This window comes from Pogona vitticeps, chromosome 2 (assembly GCF_051106095.1).
Source record: "Pogona vitticeps strain Pit_001003342236 chromosome 2, PviZW2.1, whole genome shotgun sequence".
Taxonomy (NCBI): Eukaryota; Metazoa; Chordata; class Lepidosauria; order Squamata; family Agamidae; genus Pogona; species Pogona vitticeps.
The window spans coordinates 276,071,913-276,093,054 of record NC_135784.1 but is presented as its reverse complement, the minus strand read 5'-3'; the positions used below and the strand labels follow the sequence as shown (position 1 = coordinate 276,093,054).

The 21,142-nt window shown below is 42.3% G+C and overlaps 1 protein-coding gene across 2 annotated transcripts; it reads right to left on the bottom strand.

The window, feature by feature from the left end:
• Nucleotides 1-98: 98 nt before the first annotated feature.
• On the bottom strand, nt 99-8,825 carry BTF3 (basic transcription factor 3). 2 transcript variants are annotated; one of them, XM_020790291.3, is made up of 6 exons: nt 8,687-8,825; nt 8,207-8,275; nt 5,718-5,831; nt 5,320-5,521; nt 2,871-2,927; nt 99-386 (listed from the first exon to the last, which is right to left on the bottom strand). In XM_020790291.3, exons 2-6 carry the CDS (start codon nt 8,273-8,275, stop codon nt 340-342), a joined length of 489 nt encoding a protein of 162 aa, XP_020645950.1. In that variant the 5' UTR covers nt 8,687-8,825; the 3' UTR covers nt 99-339. The 2 variants fall into 2 exon arrangements, with proteins under 2 accessions (XP_020645950.1, XP_020645951.1); XM_020790292.3 differs by having other exon boundaries at nt 8,586-8,797.
• Between the last annotated feature and the right edge of the window lie 12,317 nt (nt 8,826-21,142).

Here is a 21,142-nt window from a genome sequence, read left to right as displayed (position 1 = left end):
TTCATAAGGTTTAAAACCAAGGTGCTCCACTTTGTATCACTGGTCACAGGTACCCAGAGATCATGTTAAAATTTTATGTACAAAATACTACTAAAATATTTGCCTAAACATTTAGTCTTTATTAGCATTTTGAAGTAATACTTTTCAATTTTGTGTACTTCCAACTCAGCCGCAATTAAATGCTCCGTGCACTAGCAAGAACTGAAAAGAGCTGCAATTTGTGGGAGTTTCCAAATATTACAGATCTTAAGCTTAAGATCAGTACAAAATTGTTACAAATAAAGTTACAATATAAAATAGCAGCTCCATATAATTTTCAAGTTTGCTCAAAGTGACAGTTCAGTTTGCTTCATTCTTTGAAGCCTCATCAAAGTTTTCCACAAGATCTGAAAAGAAGAGGTAGCAAAAGTTAGACTTTATATTGTATAAAACACTGTTTCTGTTAGTTACAAGTCTCTCTTTCTGAAGTCAACAAACTTTTTAATAATTCCGGCTTCGCCGGACAGGTTGGAGGGCCATTTCCCTGCCCTGAATGGGGTTACACTCCCCCTAAGGGACAGCCTGGGGGTGCTCCTGGACCCCAGTCTAACTTTGGAAGCCCAGGTGGACTCGGTGGCCAGAGGCGCCTTCCTTCAGCTGCGGAAATTATACCAGCTGCGGCCCTACCTGGACGAGCGGAGTCTCATGACAGTTACACACGCACTGGTAACATCTCGTATAGATTATTGCAATGCGCTCTATGTGGGGCTGCCTTTGAAGACGGTCCGGCGACTGCAACTGGTCCAGAATCGAGCTGCGCGGCTGGTGAGTGGTGGAGCCGCTAGAGATCACATCAAGCCAATTCTGTTCAATTTACATTGGTTACCAGTTGCTGCCCGAGCCCAATTCAAAGTGCTTGTTTTGACATATAAAGCCCTAAACGGCTTGGGCCCTGGATACTTGAAGGACCGCCTCCTTCCATATGAGCCTACCCGGCAGTTAAGATCTAGCCAGGGGGCCCTTTTGAAAGAGCCATCCCTCAAAGAGGTAAGAGGGATGGCTTGTAGACAAAGGGCCTTTTCGGCAGCTGCCCCCAGACTATGGAACGCCCTCCCAACTGAAATCCGTCTGGCGCCGACGTTGATGACATTTCGGCGCCAGGTCAAAACCTTCCTGTTCCAGAAGGCTTTTAATTGAAATAACAACTGTGGGTCCTGATGATGGCAATTTTAATTGTATTTTAATTGTATTATAATTGTATTTTAATCATCTTATTGTATTGAATTTTAATTATTGTAAGCCGCCCAGAGACCTCTGGGTAGAGTGGGCGGCATATAAATTAAATAAATAAATAAATAAATAAATAAATAAATAATTCATCAAAGCATAATGAAACTAGAAAAGCAGCATGAGAACCTGGGAGAAGCATTCCAACATACAGGCTTTTTAACCAGAAGGGAACTGAACAAGGGAGGTGTTTAAGGCTCCCAGAAAGAAAACGAGGGAGCCAAACCTACTTACTGAGTGAATTTCAGACAAGGTTCCCCTTGACATTTTTTGTCCAGTTGTGTCCGACTCTAAGGGGCGGTGCTCATCCTGTTTTTAAAGCTGTAGAGCCAGCGCTTGTCCGAAGACAGTTTCCGTTGTCACATGGCCAGCGTGACTAAGGAACGCCATTTTACCTTCCCACCAAGGTGGTACCCATTTATCTACTCGCATTTACATGCTTTCGAACTGCTAGGTTGGCGAGGAGCTGGGACAAAGTGACGAGAGCTCACTCCGTTGCATGGATGCAATCTTACGACTGCTGGACTTCTGACCCTGTAGAACAGGCTTCTGCGGTTTAGCCCACAGTGAAATTGTGGTACCACGTCCCTTAATGTCAGACACAGGACCAATGAAATGAGCTCTCTCACTTTTAACCCAAACTTCTATTTCTCTGTTGCATTTTCTCTGCTGGCAGTTCTGCAAGCAGAACCTACGACCATGAACATGTATAAATGGGAAGAGATGTTTTTCAAGCAACCGTATCCCCAAACCATTTAGGACAGATAGAAAATTGTACTGGTCTTGCAGAACTGGACTGGAACTGTACTCCAAGCCCTATTCTCCTTTGACATCAACTAGCCCACCCATCCTGATAGCATTTCCCCTTCTTCATGTGGCAACAGACATAGATTCACATGCTTCTGCACAAAGAATGCCCTGGTTTCTGACCAGAGCTCAAATGAAGGAGAAATCTTACTGCTACAGTATCAGTCTCAGAATAGAGATAACATTAGGATTCTTTTGCCTACAACTTGGGAACACAGATTGCTCCAGCTACAACTCACAAGCAATGTTCCCCCTAATTGTCATCTTCATGCACAGGAGCCTCACCCATCTGCACGTGAAGGGTGGGGTTTCATCCAAAACTCAGAAGTAAACAGGCACTGACTCCGGCTGCCACTGTGCGGCACTGATGGAGCTCTTTGCACTTACATGTAGACACATCTTAGAGGGAACTTTGCTCACAAGTTAAGGTGGCATCATAAAGGGCATCTTCTAGACATCAGTGCTACAAGGCTGTAGGTTCTCCACACCTTACTTTGGGCTTAAAAGATCAGCATTTTAAATAGATGAATCGGTGGCAGTCCGAAGCTAACAGGTTCTCTTAGCTACCACCTCCAAGTTCAAGAGAATCCCCAAGCTGCAAACTTAAACCTTCTGAAGAGTATAATCCTATCTAGAACTGATACAACATCCCTATCCATATCATTTGGCTACCACATCATAGTATTTCAACTTTCTCTTAGATTTCAGTTTATTTACCTCCACCCATAACAGACATGATTCCAACCATCTACCCACATTACTTGTGCCAAGCAAACAACAAAGTCACTTTTTCTTACCAGGAACTTCATCATCATCTTCTTCTCCAGTAGCAAGAGGTGCTTTGCCATCCACAGCTATAATAATAATAATAATAATAATAATAATAATAATAATAATAATAATAATAATAATAATAATAATAATAATAATAATAATAATAATAATAATTAGCTGAGGTATCAAACACATTTTTGCAACAAGATGTGGCAGTAAGGTTGCAATCCTAGGCCCTCTTACTAGGAATACATCCCACTGAAGTCAGTGAAACTCCCTTCTGAATAGAGATGCAACATAAACATCCAATAAGCAACATTTTTAAATGCTATACTAACTGATTGCTGCTTTTCACAGTATGTCACAGGCTGAACACATATGTAGTGTAACAGATTATTGTAAAAAAATAAACAATGGCCTCAAAATTATATTTAGGCTGTAGAATAAATACTGCAACTTAATTTATCTTAGTAAAAGAGCAGAATTCAGTATCTTTCCTACCAAAGTAAACCGTGGTCGTCTTCTTTCCCCCATGTAACTCATATATATAATTTAATATTCAACTCTCTTCAAAAGATACCAGATCATTCAAAAAGCCAGTCAGATAATAAAATAGCAACGCAGTACTACCTGCCTTCACACAGAATACCAGCCAGATATTTCTAAGAAAACCTGCAAGTGGCAATTCAAATGAATATTGTGCATTCTTGTTTAAATACACAAAACAGTAAATTCTCAAAATTAAGTACAGTATCATAATATTGATTTGTACATTTATGCAATTTTGGTCATTATAAAGCAATGTGTGTTTCTTAAAGTTACTGCCATGATCTTAGTAAGTACTCTAAATTTCATGGACAGTACAAGGAGAATTCCATGTTTTGTCATACATCAGGAACATTATGGCTTTCTACAAGGCACAAGGGTTGTCCACTCTCTCCGTTATTATTAAGTATGGGCTTTTTTGAGGGGAAAGTCCAGGTGGATGCATTATGGATTTACGCTAATGAGAAAATAATTTTAAAATGTATACATACTTATTAGAATACAACTTAGAGGATGACAGGGTGAAGGAGGCAATGGTAAAATGGGCACAAAACTTTGGGTACAATATTGATATTGATGAATGGACAAAGATGTGGAAAGAGAATCATAAAATGATCAAGCCAGTGAATCTTAGAGAAAATATCCTTTAAATGTTTTATTGATGGCACTTTACCCCTGTAAGACTGGCAAAAATGTCAGAAGGGATCAGCAATGTTCGTTGGAAATGTAAAAAAAAAAAAAATCCAGGTACTTATTATCATATGTGGTGGTCATGTGAAACAGCAAAAAAAAATTGGATACATGCTTGGGAAATAGCAAGAGATTGTTCAACAAAAATGACGTTTTAAACCTCTAATGTTATTAATGAATATAATGACAGAAATTATTGACAAGAAAATAAAATATAGTATATATTCACAGCAGCTGGGTTACTCTGGACCCAAAAATGGAAGAATGTAGACACACCAATAATGGATGAGTTATTAAAGAAGCTTTGCAGACATTGCAGAACTAGACACACTTTCAGAAGCATTATGGGACCAACCAAGAGATTTTATGAAGCAAAGCTGGAAGTTGAAATATAATTGGGCCCAGAAAAAGGCAGGAACTTAGGGGGGAAAATTAGTCAATAGCAAGCCAATCCCTTGAAGATACTCTGATGACTAGGTGACGGTGAAATCTCTGATCTACAAGTGAAGGGAGGATGTTTAGCTTTGGGTTTTTTGTTATTTGTTAAGATTTTTTTATGTCTTTGTTTTGTATGTTTAGATAAGAATAAAATGTTAAAAAAAGAACACTATGGTTTTCCATAGCCTGCTCTAATTCAGATTGCCAGGCATGGCATAAACCAGTTACGAAGAACCTCCGGTCTGTAAGACATCTCCATTCAAGTTGCATGGAGATGTTCCTTCCACCTTGTATCTGATCAACGATCAAAATAAAACAGTATTTAAAGGTTAGAACGCTATTGCACAACAGCTTAGACATGAGTATGCATGAATAAAATTAAATTGTTGTATGCTGGGTGGGAAAATGTTCAAATCAGTAAGAATTAAACCCACCCCACCAATCTTGGTTTGGACCAGCCCTATGTCATTAGCCCTACCTTCTCTGAAATGCTGTCCTCAATACCCTGCCAGATTGGCATTCAGTCCTTGTGGTTTTTTTTTTTTTTAAAAAGGTTTCCTAGCTACTTACCTCAACACTGAACAGCTCTGATCCTGTGTCTTGCATCTACTAGTAATAAAAATCCTAAGCAGTCACCAAGTGCAAACTGAAAAGGCCAAGTTTATCTTGGTGATTCAAGTTTCAGGGCCCTTACTTCCATGGAAACTCAAAGCTCATCCATAACACTATATATACTAATATTTAGAAGGTGGAAGAGTATTAATTCTCAATTACAGAGTGTCTCCAAGTCCTACTTACGTTGTTTAGGTAGAGCCTCTGCTAGTCTCCTCAAGCTTGTAAGACTGTCAGCACCAAGCTGGTTTAAGATGCTAGGCAGCATTTCGGTCAGCTGCTTTGTCTCAGCATGGCCTGTGATTGTGAAAGTGTTAGCGGCTAGAGAAGCTTGAACCTTAGGATTGTTGAAGTGGATGACTGTGCCCTGGTTTGTAAACATGTTTACCTGCAAAACAAGATGTAACTGATAGAATAATCAAGTTTTTGCAGTTAGTTAACTCTATTTTGACATACAGTATTTGTTATTCAACTTAGTTTGTAAAAACGAATAATGTCAAGAAAAGGTTTCATGAGAGCACTTAAAAAGAAAAATAGATTCTAGAAGAGCACTCAAATAAATGCAAAAAATAAGTAGGTATTACCTCCTCTATACCAGAGATGTTATTTACTCCTAGTTTCTTTAAAGAAAACTGAAGCTTCTTGTCATCTGCTGTAGCTGTTCTATGAACCACCTTCTTCTTTCTGCGGGCAGTACCCTATAGATAAAAACGACACACTGTTTAAATCATCTAAAATGACACCACTTATTTTTAAAACACAAAAAATGCCAAGTGCCTAAAAATACACAATTCAATCCTCTTTGTCAGTAAATGATATTTCTGCTTCTACAAGAGATAAGCAACTCTGCACTTTGTATTGAGAGATATGTCATATTTCATAACAATAAAGTTATCTGAAAATAAAGTTGAAAGGAAAAAACAATTACCTCTGCCATCAGAAATCATGTTAATCTTTATTTTCAGAATATTAATACACCACAAGTGAGCAATAAAAGTACAATGACAATTCAATAAAATCTGTTGTAGAGAAAATTAATCTACAAAGTCAGTATTAAATCTTTGCATGTTATACCACTTAATCCAATCTAAATATTTCCTTTTTCACTTTGTGTGGATTTTCAGAGACAAACATACAATTCTGCAGACAACAGAAAAGCACTAAGCACACCACTGCCACACACTCCAGGCCATTCATTACCAATGAAGCAATTCAAAATTAAGAGAAAATAAATTGAGAAAAGCCTTGGCATTGTTAAAAGAAAAAAGAATTAGCGCTAAGATCCCAAGAGACCAAAATGTTATAGAAATTAGAACTGAATGACCCAGAAGTGTACAGAACTGGACACACATCCAAGGCACAATCTGGATCCAATCAAAATTTTATTTTGACATCAGTAGGAACAGGAAAACCTACTTCAAACTAAATCAGCATGTTGATCTGAATATTATTAGGTCAATGAACCCAAGTCTGTGCAAGGAGGGAGCTGATTAGTATATATTGCTCAATGTGTCTATTTAAACTAGAACATGTTCATGAAAGCAACACCATTGCTTTCAAATATTTGCCAGAGCATATTTGGTTATAAACTAATGTTTCTGAATATTTTGTGCAACATTTCTCATAACCAAATGAAAGTAGACTAAACCACTGATTTTCATCAAACAGTAATTACAACAAGTCTGTATGCAGAAAAGGCTGGGGTTTTTTATGAATAATAAAATGAATAATAAAAACTATTTATTAACTATTAACGTTTAATAATGTGAAGCCAACAAAACAGAGAATATATACTGAGACAACATCTACCATAATTCTAAGCAAGCATTATTATGTTAATTAAATCAACATCAACCACCTGAAAGTAGTTTGTATAATGAAAATTATAGGCTTCAGCTGTAAAGCACCTCATTATGTTGGGACTTGAAATTCCACTGGCTCCACCTTGATTGAGGTTTCCAATACATGTAATTAAAGTTGCCAACTTCCTCACAGAAAAGCCTATGATGAGACATTCTGACACAGTGGCCATATTTAAACCTCAAACAACAGAATCCTCTAAAGCAGCTCAGAAATAAGTCCCATTCTGTTTCATTAAATCAATAAACAGGAGCACATATTATTATATCTGTTACCTTTAACTCACATTTGCTCCAAGTAGGAAAGAAACATGAGTTCTTCCTCTTTTCCTTCACCTTCCTCTAGTCCAGGGGTCTCCAAACTACAGCCCATGGGCCACATCCAGCCCACCTTGCCTTTTTATTCGGCCCACGCATAGGAAGAGGAGGGAATGGGGACCCAATCGATCCTCCACACCTGCTGTCTTTGCAAAGACAGCAGCGATGGGAGATTGCTTAGGTCCCCCTTCCCTCCTTCAGCCCTCAAAAATGTGTAAAATATATTATGTAGCCCTCATACTGAAAGGTTTGGAGACCCCTGCTTTATCATGACAACCACTCCACTGAGATTGTCTAAAAATTAAACTGAACACTCTACAAACTGGGGAGCAATTTTAATCCAGGTCTTCCTGGCTCAATTCTGACATGCTAACCAGTGCAAGATGCTGGCCAGTCTATACAAATATATCTAAATAACTACTTAAGGCTACAATCTTACACATACTTTCTATAAGTGTACCTCAAATGCCACAAATCTGTTATTAGATACACACTGAACTACTATGGCTGAAATCCAGCTGCAAATCGCAACTAGTGCACACTCACTGAGTCACTGGGATTTGGTGAGTCAACTTGCCTGTAAATTCCACTGATTCAATGAGCCTACTCTAATAGCAACTGGATTTCCACCACTGGATAAATCAGCTTTAACCTTCTCCCACCCTACTGTCTACCACTAACTGACTTTCTTTAAAAACACAATAATTAACGATCAAATAAAGTATAACTTGATTAAAAGCAGAAACGATTACACAAGCCACTATACAAAGATCATCCTTTATTAGGAGTTAATAAAGTCACAAAAGAATAACAATGGTAATCGGAGGGCACCATTTTCAGAGAGACGTAGGACAGAAAACAGGACAAAAGGAGGAGCAGCAGCAAAGAAGCCTTACCTTCCCACCGATGCGCACTTGTGCTTGGAGCTTAGCTAGTTTTTCTTGGTTCATGATAGTTTCTTTCATCTAAGGAAAAAAGATCACCAAACAGGTAAATTAGGCCGATACCGCTGGGGGTGGGGGGGGCGTCTCGACGGGGCCTTGCCTCTAAGGCGGGCAGGCTCCCGTCCGGCCTCGGAGGAACGACCGCCTTCCCCAACCAGGAAGCGAGGCCCCGCCCTACCAACCAGGGGCCACCAGGCCGAGTGAGCCCTTCCAGGCCGAAAGGGCAGGAAACCCAAAGGCTGTGCCCTCGAGAGGCCGGGAAAAGCCGGGGCCGCGCGTCGTTCCCCGAAGCTCCTTCCACGCCAAGGCCCAACGCGCCACCCGGACTCACAGGCCCGCGGAAGCCACCGGCGCCCAAAGAATTCAGCTGCGGCCGGAGACCCGGTTGCTCTTTTGTTCTCCTCCCACCTTCCCTGGATGGCGCTCGGGTACCTTCTCGGGAAGAAGCCGCCCAGCCGGGGCAGGGGGGAGAAAAAGCGGGAGTCCGCGGAGCGAAGCGCACAGCCCGGGGGAGCACACGCGGGAGGAGCCAAGATGGCGGCCGGAAAGGAAAACAGGCAGCTGCGGCTCCGTGACGAAAGGCCACCTCACGTGCTCGCAGCCCTCCAATCGGGACTCCTCGAGCAGCGCATGCGCTTTTGTTGCTCGCTGCCGTGGGCTCTCCCTCTGCGGGAGACAGGCGTGTGAAAGAGTGGCGTCAAGATGGGCGCACGCGGGGGCGTGTGTGTGTGTGTGTGTGTGTGTGTGTGTGTGTGTGTGAGAGCTTGAAATAAAATTTGGCTACGTGGTTTCTGGGAGATCGGGGGCGCGCGTATTAATATAGGAGCTAAAAGAATGAATCTGTGCTTTCCGGGATGTTAGTGCTGATTAATAATAATATCAGTCTGCTGGGACGCTTTTGCGGGTGGATGCGGACTACAGAACTAGACTTGATAGAGAAACAGCTGAGGTAAACTATGCAGATGCTGGAGACCCCTTCAAAAGGATTAAGCAAGCACCCACGGTCGACGGTGAATGGCCGCAATTTGTCGTTAATTGCCGTCTCCCCATTGTTCCCTGTTCTTTTGCACCAAAATGGCAGCGGCGGACAGAGATGTAAATTAGTATGGTCTGAATATTGGTGAAGATTCTTCGCAATTGCATATGTGTGTAAAATATAATGTGTGTCCCTTGAAGCAGACTGTGCATGCATTCATGGTGGGGTGAAGAAATGTTGAACCTGACGGCACCAGAAATGGAACAGTTACCTTTTTTTGTACTATATAGTAATTTCCATAGTATCTCAACCATCTCTTGAGCCATTCTGTGAGCTGTACTGTAATCTAAAAATAATCTTTTTCCGTCTCCAGTGTACTGCCACTGCCAGGTCCAACCATACTAATTATTGCATTTCCTGACCCACTGTTGCCTTCAGGGACATGAAGAACAGCCACATCACTCTAAGCTAACAGCATTCCTAAATACTTGCTGTCCTTTTATCGATTGAACATGGGAGTGGGATGCTTCAGCAAATTATTGGGAGTGTTCAAGCTGCATCTCTGCCTATGCCTAACCTGTACAGTATATGATATTACAAATATTTGGTATATGATATTACAAAATCCCAATTAGCCTATTTTCAGAGAGAACTAAGCAGCGCAGCCTGGAACAACTTGCAACTGAGGAAAAGGGATGTGTCACATTATACATTCTTGGCTCTTGTGTTGTCCTGCATGGGAGATGGTGGGGTCAAAAGTCAGCCCCCCAACCCCTCAAAATTTCAGAGACAAGAGCATTAATTATTATGAGCATTTAATGCAGTTTGGCTTTAAAGATCTAGTACAGCTAAGGCCAGATTAGGTGCCACAAAGGAAGGATTATAAACACAGCCAGAATTGCAAAGTCACGATAGCCCTGTCTGGACATTTGGATAAGTTCTTCTGATGGCTGAATGGGAAGTAAGACTCCCAGAATCCTCATGCACAATGTGAACATGTACAAAAGGGTGGCCTATGTGCAAATACATGTACACACCCTACCAGCATTCTGACTGCCATACAGGCTTCATATACATCTGCCCTCCCCTAGAGACATTTGGGCCATATGCATGAAGAGCCTGGGGTTGGGCTGTGTCACTTATGAGATGTCAGGTGAGGTAAATATTGAAGTGCCACTAATACATTAAGAAGCTCTTCCTTGAATACCCACTTAGGCTAAAACTGAATAGAAATGTTTATGGAGACACTGGCCTTAGTGCTCCCCTCCAAATGTCATCATATGTTGACTAATGACTCCAGTAACAACACAGCCTCTAGTCATTGCCCAGGCCAATTGGCACACACTCATAATGTTAAGTTGTGTCCGGTTCTTCCTGACCCCATGGACAAGAGCACACCAGGCCCTCCTGTCTTCCACTGCCTCCTGGAGTTTGGTCAAATTCATACTGGTATTAAAAGATTGGAGAGAGAAGATAAGAGATAAAGAAGATATAAAAAAGGTATGAGGAGGAAAGGAGATTTCATGGTTAAATATAATTCAATTAATTAGAAAGGTGGACAAGTGAATGGAATACTAGCGAAAGGAAAGGTAGAGAAATGACAAAATTTGAAGAGATTATAGAAAAAAGATTGAGATCAGAGGAAAAGACAGAAAGAAAAGGAACTGTAAGCCAAATATATAAATTATTGATGCAAGCTGAACAGGGTACACAAGGATTAAAAATGCAATGGCAAAATGATTTGTATAAAGAAGTAATAGGTGAAGAATGGGATAAAATAAGGGATCAGAGAATTATGAAGGACATGTCAGTAAGAATAAAAAAATTGTTACAAGGTAATATGGAGGTGGTATTTAACGCTGGTTAAAATGAATATAATAGATAAAAGTGTGTCAACATTATGTTGGAGGTGTAAAAAAGAGAAGGGGACCTATCTACATATGTGGTGGTGATGTGAAATAAGAAGGAAAGAATGGAATTTAATTTTTAAAGAAATGTCTGGAATAATTGGATTGAATATTCAAATGTCTCCATTAATGGCTTTACTGAATGTGATTAAGAAGGATCAATTGTTGAAAGAAAATAAGGATTTAATAGTAATAATGATTACGGCTGCAAGGTTAATTTTTGCAAGAAACTGGAAAAATGATAATTTAATTTAGAGGAATGGTATAGAGAATTATGGGATATGGCAATTAATGATAAACTGACATGTGATATGAAAATAAGAAGAGGCCAACTGAAAAATAATGATTTTAAGAAAATATGGAATGTATTTTTGGAATATGTATTTCGGAGAGGGAAGGGGTATACACCATGGAAAGAAACAATGAAATTTTGGAGTGAAAATGGATAGAATGAAGTTTAATGCTAGTCCTGAAGATGATGGGGGCACTTGTGTAATTGTATTTTATTGTTTAGTATTGTTTTAATAGGTTTTTTGTGGGGTAGTAGGTTTATGTTCTATTAATTTTAAAAATTGAAAAATTCATACTGGTAGCTTTGATGACACTGTCCAACCATCTTGTTCTCTGTCATTCCCTTCTCCTCTTTCCTTCACACTTTCCCAACATCAGAGTCTTTTCCAGGGAGTCTTCTCTTCTCATGAGATGGTCAAAGTATTGGACCCTCAGCTTCAGGATCTGTCCTTCCAGTGAGCACTCAGGGTTGATTTCCTTTAGAATGGATAGGTTTGTTCTCCTTGCAGTCCACCACGATTCAAAAGCATCAGTTTTTCGGTGGTCACCCTTCTTTATGGTCCAGCTCTCACTTCCATACATTGCTACTGGAAAAACCATAGCTTTGACTATGCGGACCTTTGCCGACAAGGTGATGTCTCTGCTTTTTAAGATGCTGTCAAGGTTTGTCATCGCTTTCCTCCCAAGAAGCAGGCGTCTTTTAATTTCGTGGCTGCTGTCACCATCTGCAGTATTCATGGAGCCCAAGAAAGTAAAATCTGTGACTGCCTCCATATCTTCCACTTCTATTTGCCAGGAGGTGATGGGACCAGTGGCCATGATCTTCATTTTTTTTCATATTGAGCTTCAGACCATTTTTGTGCTCTCCTCTTTCACCCTCATTAAACGGTTCTTTAATTCCTCCTCACTATCTGCCATCAGAGTGGTATCATCTGCATATCTGAGGTTGTTGATATTTCTTCCAGAAATCTTAATTCCGGTTTGCGATTCTTGTAGTCCAACCTTTCACTTGATGTATTCTGCATATAAGTTAAATAAGCAGGGAGACAATATACAGCCTTGTCGTACTCCTTTCCCAATTTTGAACCAATCAGTTGTTCCATATCCAGTTCTAATTCTTGCTTCCTGTCCCACGTATAGGTTTCTCAGGAGATAGATAAGATGGTCAGGCACTCCCATTTCTTTAAGAACTTGTCATAGTTTGCTGTGGTCCACACAGTCAAAGGCTTTGCCATAGTCAATGAAGCAGAAGTAGATGTTTTTCTGGAACTCTCTGGCTTTCCCCATAATCCAGCGCATGTTAGCAATTTGGTCTCTAGTTCCTCTGCCCCTTCAAAATCCAGCTTGTACTTCTGTGAGTCCACATACTGCTGAGGCCTACCTTGTAGGATTTTGAGCAAAACCTTGCTAGTGTGTGAAATGAGTGCAATTGTACGGTACCTGGAGCATTCTTTGGCACTGCCTTTCTTTGGGATTGGGATGCAGACTGATCTTTTCCAGTCCTCTGGCTACTGTTGAGTTTTCCAAACTTGCTGGCCTATTGAATGTAGCACCTTAACAGCATCATCTTTTAAGATTTTAAATAGTTCAACTGGAATGCCATCACCTCCACTGGCCTTGTTGTTAGCCAAGCTTTCTAAGGCCCATTTGACTTCACTCTCTGGGATGTCTGGCTCAAGGTCAGTCAGCAACCATATTATCTGGGTTGTCCGGGATATCCAAATCTTTCTGATATAATTCCTCTGTGTATTCTTGCCACCTCTTCTTGATGTCTTCTGCTTCTGTTAGGTCCCTCCCATTTTTGTATTTTATCATGTCCATCTTTGCACAAAAGGTTCCTTTAATATCCCCAATTTTCCTGAACAGATCTCTAGATTTTCCCTTTCTATTATTTTCCTCTATTTCTTTGCATTGTTCATTTAAGAAGTCCCTCTTGTCTCTCCTTGCTATTCTTTGGAAGTCTGCATTCAGTTTTCTGTAACTTTCCCTATCTCCCCTGCATTTGGTTTCCCTTCTCTTCTCTGCTATTTGTAAGGCCTCGTTGGACAGCCACTTTGCTTTCTTGCATTTCCTTTTCTTTGGGATGGTTTTTGTTGTTTAAAAAAAAATAGCTGCTTTATTTGATTTTCAAACTTTCATAGGGCTAAATTGGTCCCAGAATGCCCACTTCAGCAAACAGAAGAATCCAACATAATAGGGGGTAGAGGACAATCTCCCTTTTATGATTATAAAACATACACACAAACCCCACTGTGATTGAGAGCTACACGAGAAGGAAAGTAAAGGGAAGGAAGTTCCATCATGTGTGATAATGTCCCATGAGATTTAAGCCATAGTATTTCGGGTATTGCTATGTGGTGTGGTGTGTAGAAGACTCAAGAGATCTGTGTTCAAATCCATGTTCAGTCATGAAGACTCACTGGAGTATATATGGTAAAACCACTTCTTTCATCATCATCATCATCATCATCATCATCATCATCATCATCAATAATAATAATAATAATAATAATAATAATAATAATAATAATAATAATAATAATAATAATAAAGTCCACCCATGCTTATTTAACATTGTGTCATCGTAAAACCACTTCTTAAATTTCTCACATACCTTGAAAGCCCTCTCAGGTATATTTGTTTATTTATACGCTTTGTCAGTTCTGACTTGAAAGCACATAAGAACAAGTGTGGGTTATTCAGCCAATGGAAGTATAGAGTGTTGTCTACTCAGTGGACATTTGTTCAAATCTCTGCTTGGCCATGGAAATTCACTTGGAGTTAAAGTAGTAAACTGTTCCTTCAACACCACACATACTTCAAAAACTCTGTTGTTTTTATTTATGTGCTGTCATGTTGTCTTTGACTTATGTTGACCCAGTGAATGAGTGCCCTCCAGAATGTTCATAAATTCAATGTCCAAAGAAGTGAACTTGTCCACAAATGGTCACATTAAACTACTGTATAACAGTCTTTAAGGTGGCATAGGATTTTGTCTTTTTAATTTTTTTTAATATTCCCCTTTTGAGTTTTGCCTGATACACTTGCACAGACTAACATGGCTACCTCTTGTAAAACCCGAGCATGAGACTTCCTTTACAGGGTCAATCCATTTGGTCTTTCTCTTTTCCTGCTGCTATCAAACTAGCATTATAGTTTTGTCCAGCAAGTCCTGTCTTCCCATTATATGCCCAAAGTATAACTGCTAGATTTTGTCATTTTTGCTTCCAGAGAAAGTTCAGGCTTGATTTGATCTAGGACTCACTTGTTAGTTTTTCAGGAGGTTCAGAGTATCTGTAAATGTCTCCTTCAGCAGGTAATAGATCTTAAATAATAAATGAATAATGTGTTGTCATCAATTCTGACATATGGTGACCCTTTTTCAGGTTTTTCTAAATAGAGAGCACTTATAAGTGGTTCACCATTCCCTTCTTCTGGAGGCATTGCCCAATTTGCCCAAGGCTACAGAGGCTGGCTCTTCTGAGACACACAGTGAGGACTGAACTCCAAATCAGATACCTAACCCAGCCAGCTATACCTTTAAACCATAATTTGGAAGGGACTTGATGAAACACAATACATTTGGGATAATTAAAAAGAATAATAATCCTTGGTTATTATTACAATTTTTATTTCTACTCTTACTCCTTTTTATTCTTGCTTTCTTACCAAAGATATCCATCCTGAAGCCAAATGTATTGTCTGTTTTTTCTGGGGAAGGTTTACAACATGGGAGACAGTGGAAAATATTAAAGTCCCTTTCTTTGTAAGCAAAATAAGTGCAGTGTAGATGCATGCACAGTCAGTCCCGCTGCAGACTCACAATAAAGGCAGGAGAAGCAATCAACAATCAAATAACAAAGCTTTATTGGGAAAGTTACATCTCCAGGATGCTGCAGGAGAGCACATGACGGAAGGAAAAATAGGAAGTCTGCTTCTTAAAGAAGCATAACAGGAAATTGAAGTGAGGAGTTTGCTTCAGCTGCTTGCGTCTTGCCGGAGACCAAAATTAGAGCATGGGCTTTGGCCCGTAATAAGATTTATGAGTGGACCCTGCAAATATCAATTCAGTAATGGGTGCAGGAGGAAGAAAAGGTCGAAGAGTCCAAAGGATAGACTATTCTTTCCTGACAACTAATCTCAAGTCCCCCTTGTGGTGATTTGGTCTGCTAAGAGATCATGCTTGGAGGATGTCAAACATGGTCGGATGCTTTTGAACTGCAACTCCCAGAAACCTGTGTCAGGACAGCTGGTGGAGAAGGCTTCTGGGAGTTGCAGTCCAAAACTCCTGAATAACCCAAGGTCAAGAACCAGTGCTCCAAACCATGCTTTTACATTGCATCCAAGCCAGGCCTCCAGATTCCTTACCAAATAACACTGTTCTGTTTCTTGCACTTCTTTCTCGATTTATTTCTTCTTGAATTATCAGCTGGAACAATCTGCATATTTCATTTCTCATTACCTGACTGGGCTATTTCTAACTTTCTATTTTATGATGTCTTGGTCTTTATTTGTCCACAGCTGGACTACTTATATGTACAGTAGTTGAGGCAGAAGTAGTAGTTTTTCAAAGAAAATCCTGTTCAAATCTTAGTAAACAAATGAGGATTTACTTTGAAGAGGAGTAGCAGTCCTTTCATCAGCCACAAGCTGGTGAGTTTGGGCAGTCAAAATGCTAAAAGCTGACTTCTCCCACCTCAGTCTGATTTTGCACCTCACAACTTTGGAAATTATTTTTCCCCCCAACCTCCAGTCACAAGAAGTGAACAATCTCAGTCTCATGATACCTTTTGCTTCTTGCGTGTAAGAGCTTGGTGGCAGATTGAATTGGCTCTGTAACAATACTGTTTGGAAACACTGTCTTCCCAAAATATTCTTCTGAAAGACCAAAGATTTAATTTGAAGGTGGCAGGTTTTGTTCTTTATTTTCTCATTTACTTCCAAATTTATAATATTCCTACTGGGAAAAAATGGAATAGAAGATACGGGGAGGAGAGAGAGAGACGGTTCTCTCCTGCACACGCGTTTGGGGCGGGGGAGGCAGGGCTTTGCATCTGAAGCCGAGCCTCCTGTGGCCTAATCCTTCTCCTCCCCCTCCCGCCCCCGTTTTTGGGCAGGCAAAGAAGGCAGAGTTTCTGGAAGAACCAAGGGAAGACGCCCGGCCACGCTTCGGATTAGCCTCTGAAGGACAGGCGCCCCAAAACGGCGCGAGCATTTAAAAGCAGGACGGAGGGAAGCCCAAGGAAAACGTGTGAACTGATCAATCCGATTCGGGGTGTCGATCTTTCGCTTTGAGGGAACGCTTCTGTTGTTTGGAGTCACGGCGGCCCAAGAGATGGTACCGCCTGGCGCAGGGCGGTCAGCAAGCGGAGATCCCTTAACCCCAGTCAGGATGGTAGCAACCCAAGGCCGGGCAAGTTATTTTGGCCCTTGGGGCAAACCACACAACCACAAGTATTTCTCTTTCCTTCTCCCACTGCAAAAACGCAGCGTCCCAGAGCGGCACGCCTTTCGCTGCTGTTTGGCGAGGATCAGAAGGCGTCTGGGCGCCTCTCCCGGCTGCCTCGTGCGAGAGCCGGCCCCGGCTTTGCCGCTCCACACCTGCCGGTTTTCTTGCCTGATCGTGGGCTGTGTGTGTGTGTGTGTGTGTGTTTGTGTGTTTGTGTGTGTTTGTGTGTGTGTGTGTGTGTGTGTTTGTGTGTGCGCCCGGGAGCGACCCATCGAGAGGGGGAGCGGGGCTGGGACCCTTCCGCGGAGGGATCTCCAGAGATCAACCAGGCGCTCGTCCGGGGGAACACCCCGAGGCAAGCCCCCCCCCGTCTCCTGTTTAGCTCGAGACGGGCGGGGAAAGGGGCTTCAGGAAGTTCCTTCGGGGGACGGCAAGGCCGGGTGCGGGGATGAGCTTCGGTGGAGGAACCGGGGAGATCCCAGCCGGCCACGCCGCTTGTGGTCCCTACCGGCCTCTGCCGCGCGCCCCGGGGGTGGTGAGCGAGCCCTCGCCGGGCCAACCGAGCGGGCCCCCGACGGGGCGGGCGGCGACCGGAGCCGCTCTCCTCGGCGCTGGCGGCCTGTAGATGGCATCGCTCGCCTGCACCAAGAGTCCCCCCCCCCCCGCTAGACAGGAGATTCAAAAGGTAGCCGTGGAAACCATCACCAGCAGCCGGCGAGAGCGAGCGCGGGAGACCAAGAGAGTCGTCGTCGTCGTCCCCCCACCCGCGCAGGCGGGCTGGCGAGGAGGCCGGCTTGGAGTTCCCTTGGCCCACCTCGGCGGGCCGGCGAGCCCATCGCACCCTCTCCAGAAGCCCCCCGGGAAGGGACTGCGGCCGGGACTGGACGCGCCGGGGCAGGCGCCGTCTTTCCGAGCCTTGGTGGCGGGTCCGGGTGTCCTCGCCGGGCTCGCCCGCTTTGCAGGGGGCCACGTTGTCCTCGAGGGCGGCCACCCCGCGGCCGGTCCGGAGGGATCCACCGGCCGATCGCCGCCTGGTGACGGGCCCGAGGAACTCCGCTTCCTTAGCGTCTCGCCAAGCGGGAGGACCAGGAAGGGCAGGAGCCGCCTCGGGTGACGTTGGGCGCAGGAGAAGCGACCTCACCGGCCTGGGTCCGGAGGCTCGGAGAGGGGGGGGATCGAGAGCCCGACGAGGTAGCCCTGAATCCGCCGGGCGAGGACTTGGACCAGGCGCCCTTTTTCAGAGTCTTGGAAGTGTCCCCACCACCACTCCGTGAGCTGTTGCTCTGCCCATGACAGCCTCCCCTTCTCTCCACTCCAAATAAGACACCCACCCACCCCAGCACGTGTAAACCTCCCGGAAATGGATAGGGAGGAAGTTAAATTATTCGGCCTCGATGGCAAAACAAACAAACAAAAAACCGAATACTAGTAACTTCTGCAAATTTTCTCTCCCGGCGTGGCCACAAATAAATAATTAAAAAACAAACAAATCTGAACGCACTTCATTTCCAGAATGCTTGTCTTCTCATCAACGGCTTTGTGGATGGTGGTCAAATCTGAATTGCCACACCGCCGGTACCCTTCGGCGTGTAGCTTTCCCCGCCATCTGAGCGAGCTCTGTGTGCCTTCTCCCGCCCCAGAGATGTGAAACCTGAAATCCTGCCTAACAGTCCAGGTATCTGATGAATAGGGCCGTGATCGCGTTGTCGTGGCGCACTTCATTCCAGGGGAATGTCTGAGGAAGTGGACTTGTCCACGAAAGCTCACATTAAAATATAAGAGTCTTTAAAATGTCACCACGTTTTTGTCTTTTTCATGTTCTTTATTTTGACTTTGTTTCATTTTGTTTTCACCTATCATACACGAATCCCCGTGGTTTTCGCTGCCCACGTGGCTAGCCTTACGTCGTTTAAATTTCTGCTCGTTTTTATTTTTATTTTTCCCTTTCTTCCCCCCACCCTCCCCGCGGCAATCCTCTGCCCACTTACTTGGAAATGAGACTTAGAATCCGCAGGATCTGAAGCCTAATACAGTACAATGTTTTTTTCCGAATCAGGGTGACTCCTATCGATCTCATTTAACTCATTCCCGAAAGATTTGCAGCTCCCAGCTAGAGTTTTGAGCCGGAGCTAAGGACATCAACGGAAAGAGTTCAAGGCGTGTTTCCCCCCCCCCCCCCTGCTCAAAGCACAGGAGACGCTTGTGGCACCTTAAATGCTAAGAGATTTGTTTAGGCAGAGGCTTCGGTGGGCCAGAACCCATTAAGGCGGACGGAAATGGGCTCTGATCCATGGAAAGTTTGTGCCATGATGTATTTGTTGGTCTGTAAAGTGCCCCAAGACCTGTTCTTTTTAGGGCAAGAGAGAAAAGAGGGGCCGCTTCTCTGGAAATCATCCCATTTAGGTATATTCTTAATTTATATTCAAATGCCTTGACGAGACAGACTGCAACAATTATCTGGAAGCAAGATTTATTTCTAAATAATCACGTTTAGAACCTCAGCTGTCTCTCTACGCAATTTAATCCAACCTAAACACTGACAGGTACTGAAATACTGTACAAAGGAAAGTTTAATAAGGATCAGTTAAAACACTGCATATTTCTTTCCTACTTCACCCATCAGGAAGCTTGTAAAACTGTAGATAAGAAGTAAATAAACTTTTTTCTGCCTTATTTAATTCCTGTAAATCCTCGATAAGCTTCACCCCTCTTTTTTTGTTAAGAATGCCTTCTGTCCGCCTAACAAAGGAGCAAACCAGTCTGCATAGCGAAAACTAACGTGAAAACGCACTCCTGCTAATATCCGTGAGACTTTTTCCATTGATTTTTTTTAGGAGAACTGTTGATTCTTATTCGTTTTCACAGCCTGAGTTTAGCTTCCTCTGAAAGCCTAGCACGCACAGAGGACAGTTCTACTGAAATCAGCCGGACTGACTTTACAAGCCTGCGCGTGTTTACTAAGAAGTAGGCAGCTCAATGGGACCGACTAGCAGATAAGTACCCACTAGACCTTCCCTGGAAAAAACCTTGATGTTGGCAAAGTGTGAGGGCAAGAGGAGAAGGGGACGACAGACAGAGGACGAGATGGTTGGACAGTGTCATTGAAGATACCAACATGAATTTGATCCAACTCTGGGAGGCAATGGAAGACAGGAGGGCCTGGCGTTCTCTGGTCCACGGGATCACCGAAGAGTCGGACAGGACTAAACGACTCAACAAGAAGATCTTAAGAGTAACTTTGTACAGACATGCTGTAGTGTACTGCTCATGTCTACATCAACCTAGTATCTAGGCCTGTACTGTACTTGGAAAGTAAGAATCTCTCTTTATGAACAGTGCATCAGATCCTATTGTTATCAACTCTCTCCTTCATTTTACAAAAAGTGTGATTTAATTAATTAAGCAAAAAAAAACTACTGTTTTTTTTTTAAACCACACCATGTATTTGGAATCAATAAGTTTAGGGAGCAACTTATTTCAAGAATCCATGGTCATAATCTAAGGAGTACAAGGATTGGAGGGCAATGGATCTGATCACTGTATTTCAGAAGGAAAAGCTTTCATTTAAGAAACGACCAGAAAACTGTGGTCCAGTTTTAAACAAAATTGATGGCACAGAGTACTACACAGATGATTTTCCTTAAATAATAAATAAATAAGTAAATCTAGGTCCAAAGTTATTCCCATTTAAAATAGGCCTATTGAAGTTAATAATTGCTAACTTAATTTTCACAATTTTAAGACTCTGAATAAGATGAAACTTTGGATTTAGCCACAAATCAAAATGAAACATTGCTGATTGTATATATTTTAAAACATCTCTTAATTCCATTTGTTTATCTATCCATCTCTGCAAGTTTAGATTTAAAAAAAAATCATTTCCAGCCCATGTAGTCATAAAAAAACATATTCCCTGGTATGAAAATGATCACTTAAACGAGGGAGTAAAACTAAACAAGCCACGTTTGAAATCAGTCCTAATCGAATAACGCCATGAACATAAATGAGAGGTATAGCTGCAAAGATTCTCAGTCATCCAGGTGAGGTTATCTGGAAGTTGAATCATGGCAATTGGACTTCTTTCTTAGTTGAAATGTTTCGCTACTCGTCTCTACCGAAGAAGCTACTTGGATGAATAGCGAAACGTTTCAGCTTAATAAGGAAGAAGTCCAGTTGCCATATGTCAGCTTCCAGAGAAGTGGGGGTGAGTTAAGATTCTGGGCCACCTGCTTGGGTATGAGTTGTAGGGAAGCCAGTCAGACTAT

What these genes read in the sequence shown, in the direction of transcription:
- BTF3 (XM_020790291.3), bottom strand. Translation starts at nt 8,275, where the DNA reads ATGAAAGAAACTATCATGAACCAAGAAAAACTAGCTAAGCTCCAAGCA. An exon ending in AGAGGCTCTACCTAAACAAC is followed by an intron (nt 2,928 to 5,319) that starts GTAAGTAGGACT and finishes TTATTATTATAG; the next exon opens with CTGTGGATGGCAAAGCACCT. An exon ending in AGATGATGATGAAGTTCCTG is followed by an intron (nt 387 to 2,870) that starts GTAAGAAAAAGT and finishes TCTTCTTTTCAG; the next exon opens with ATCTTGTGGAAAACTTTGAT.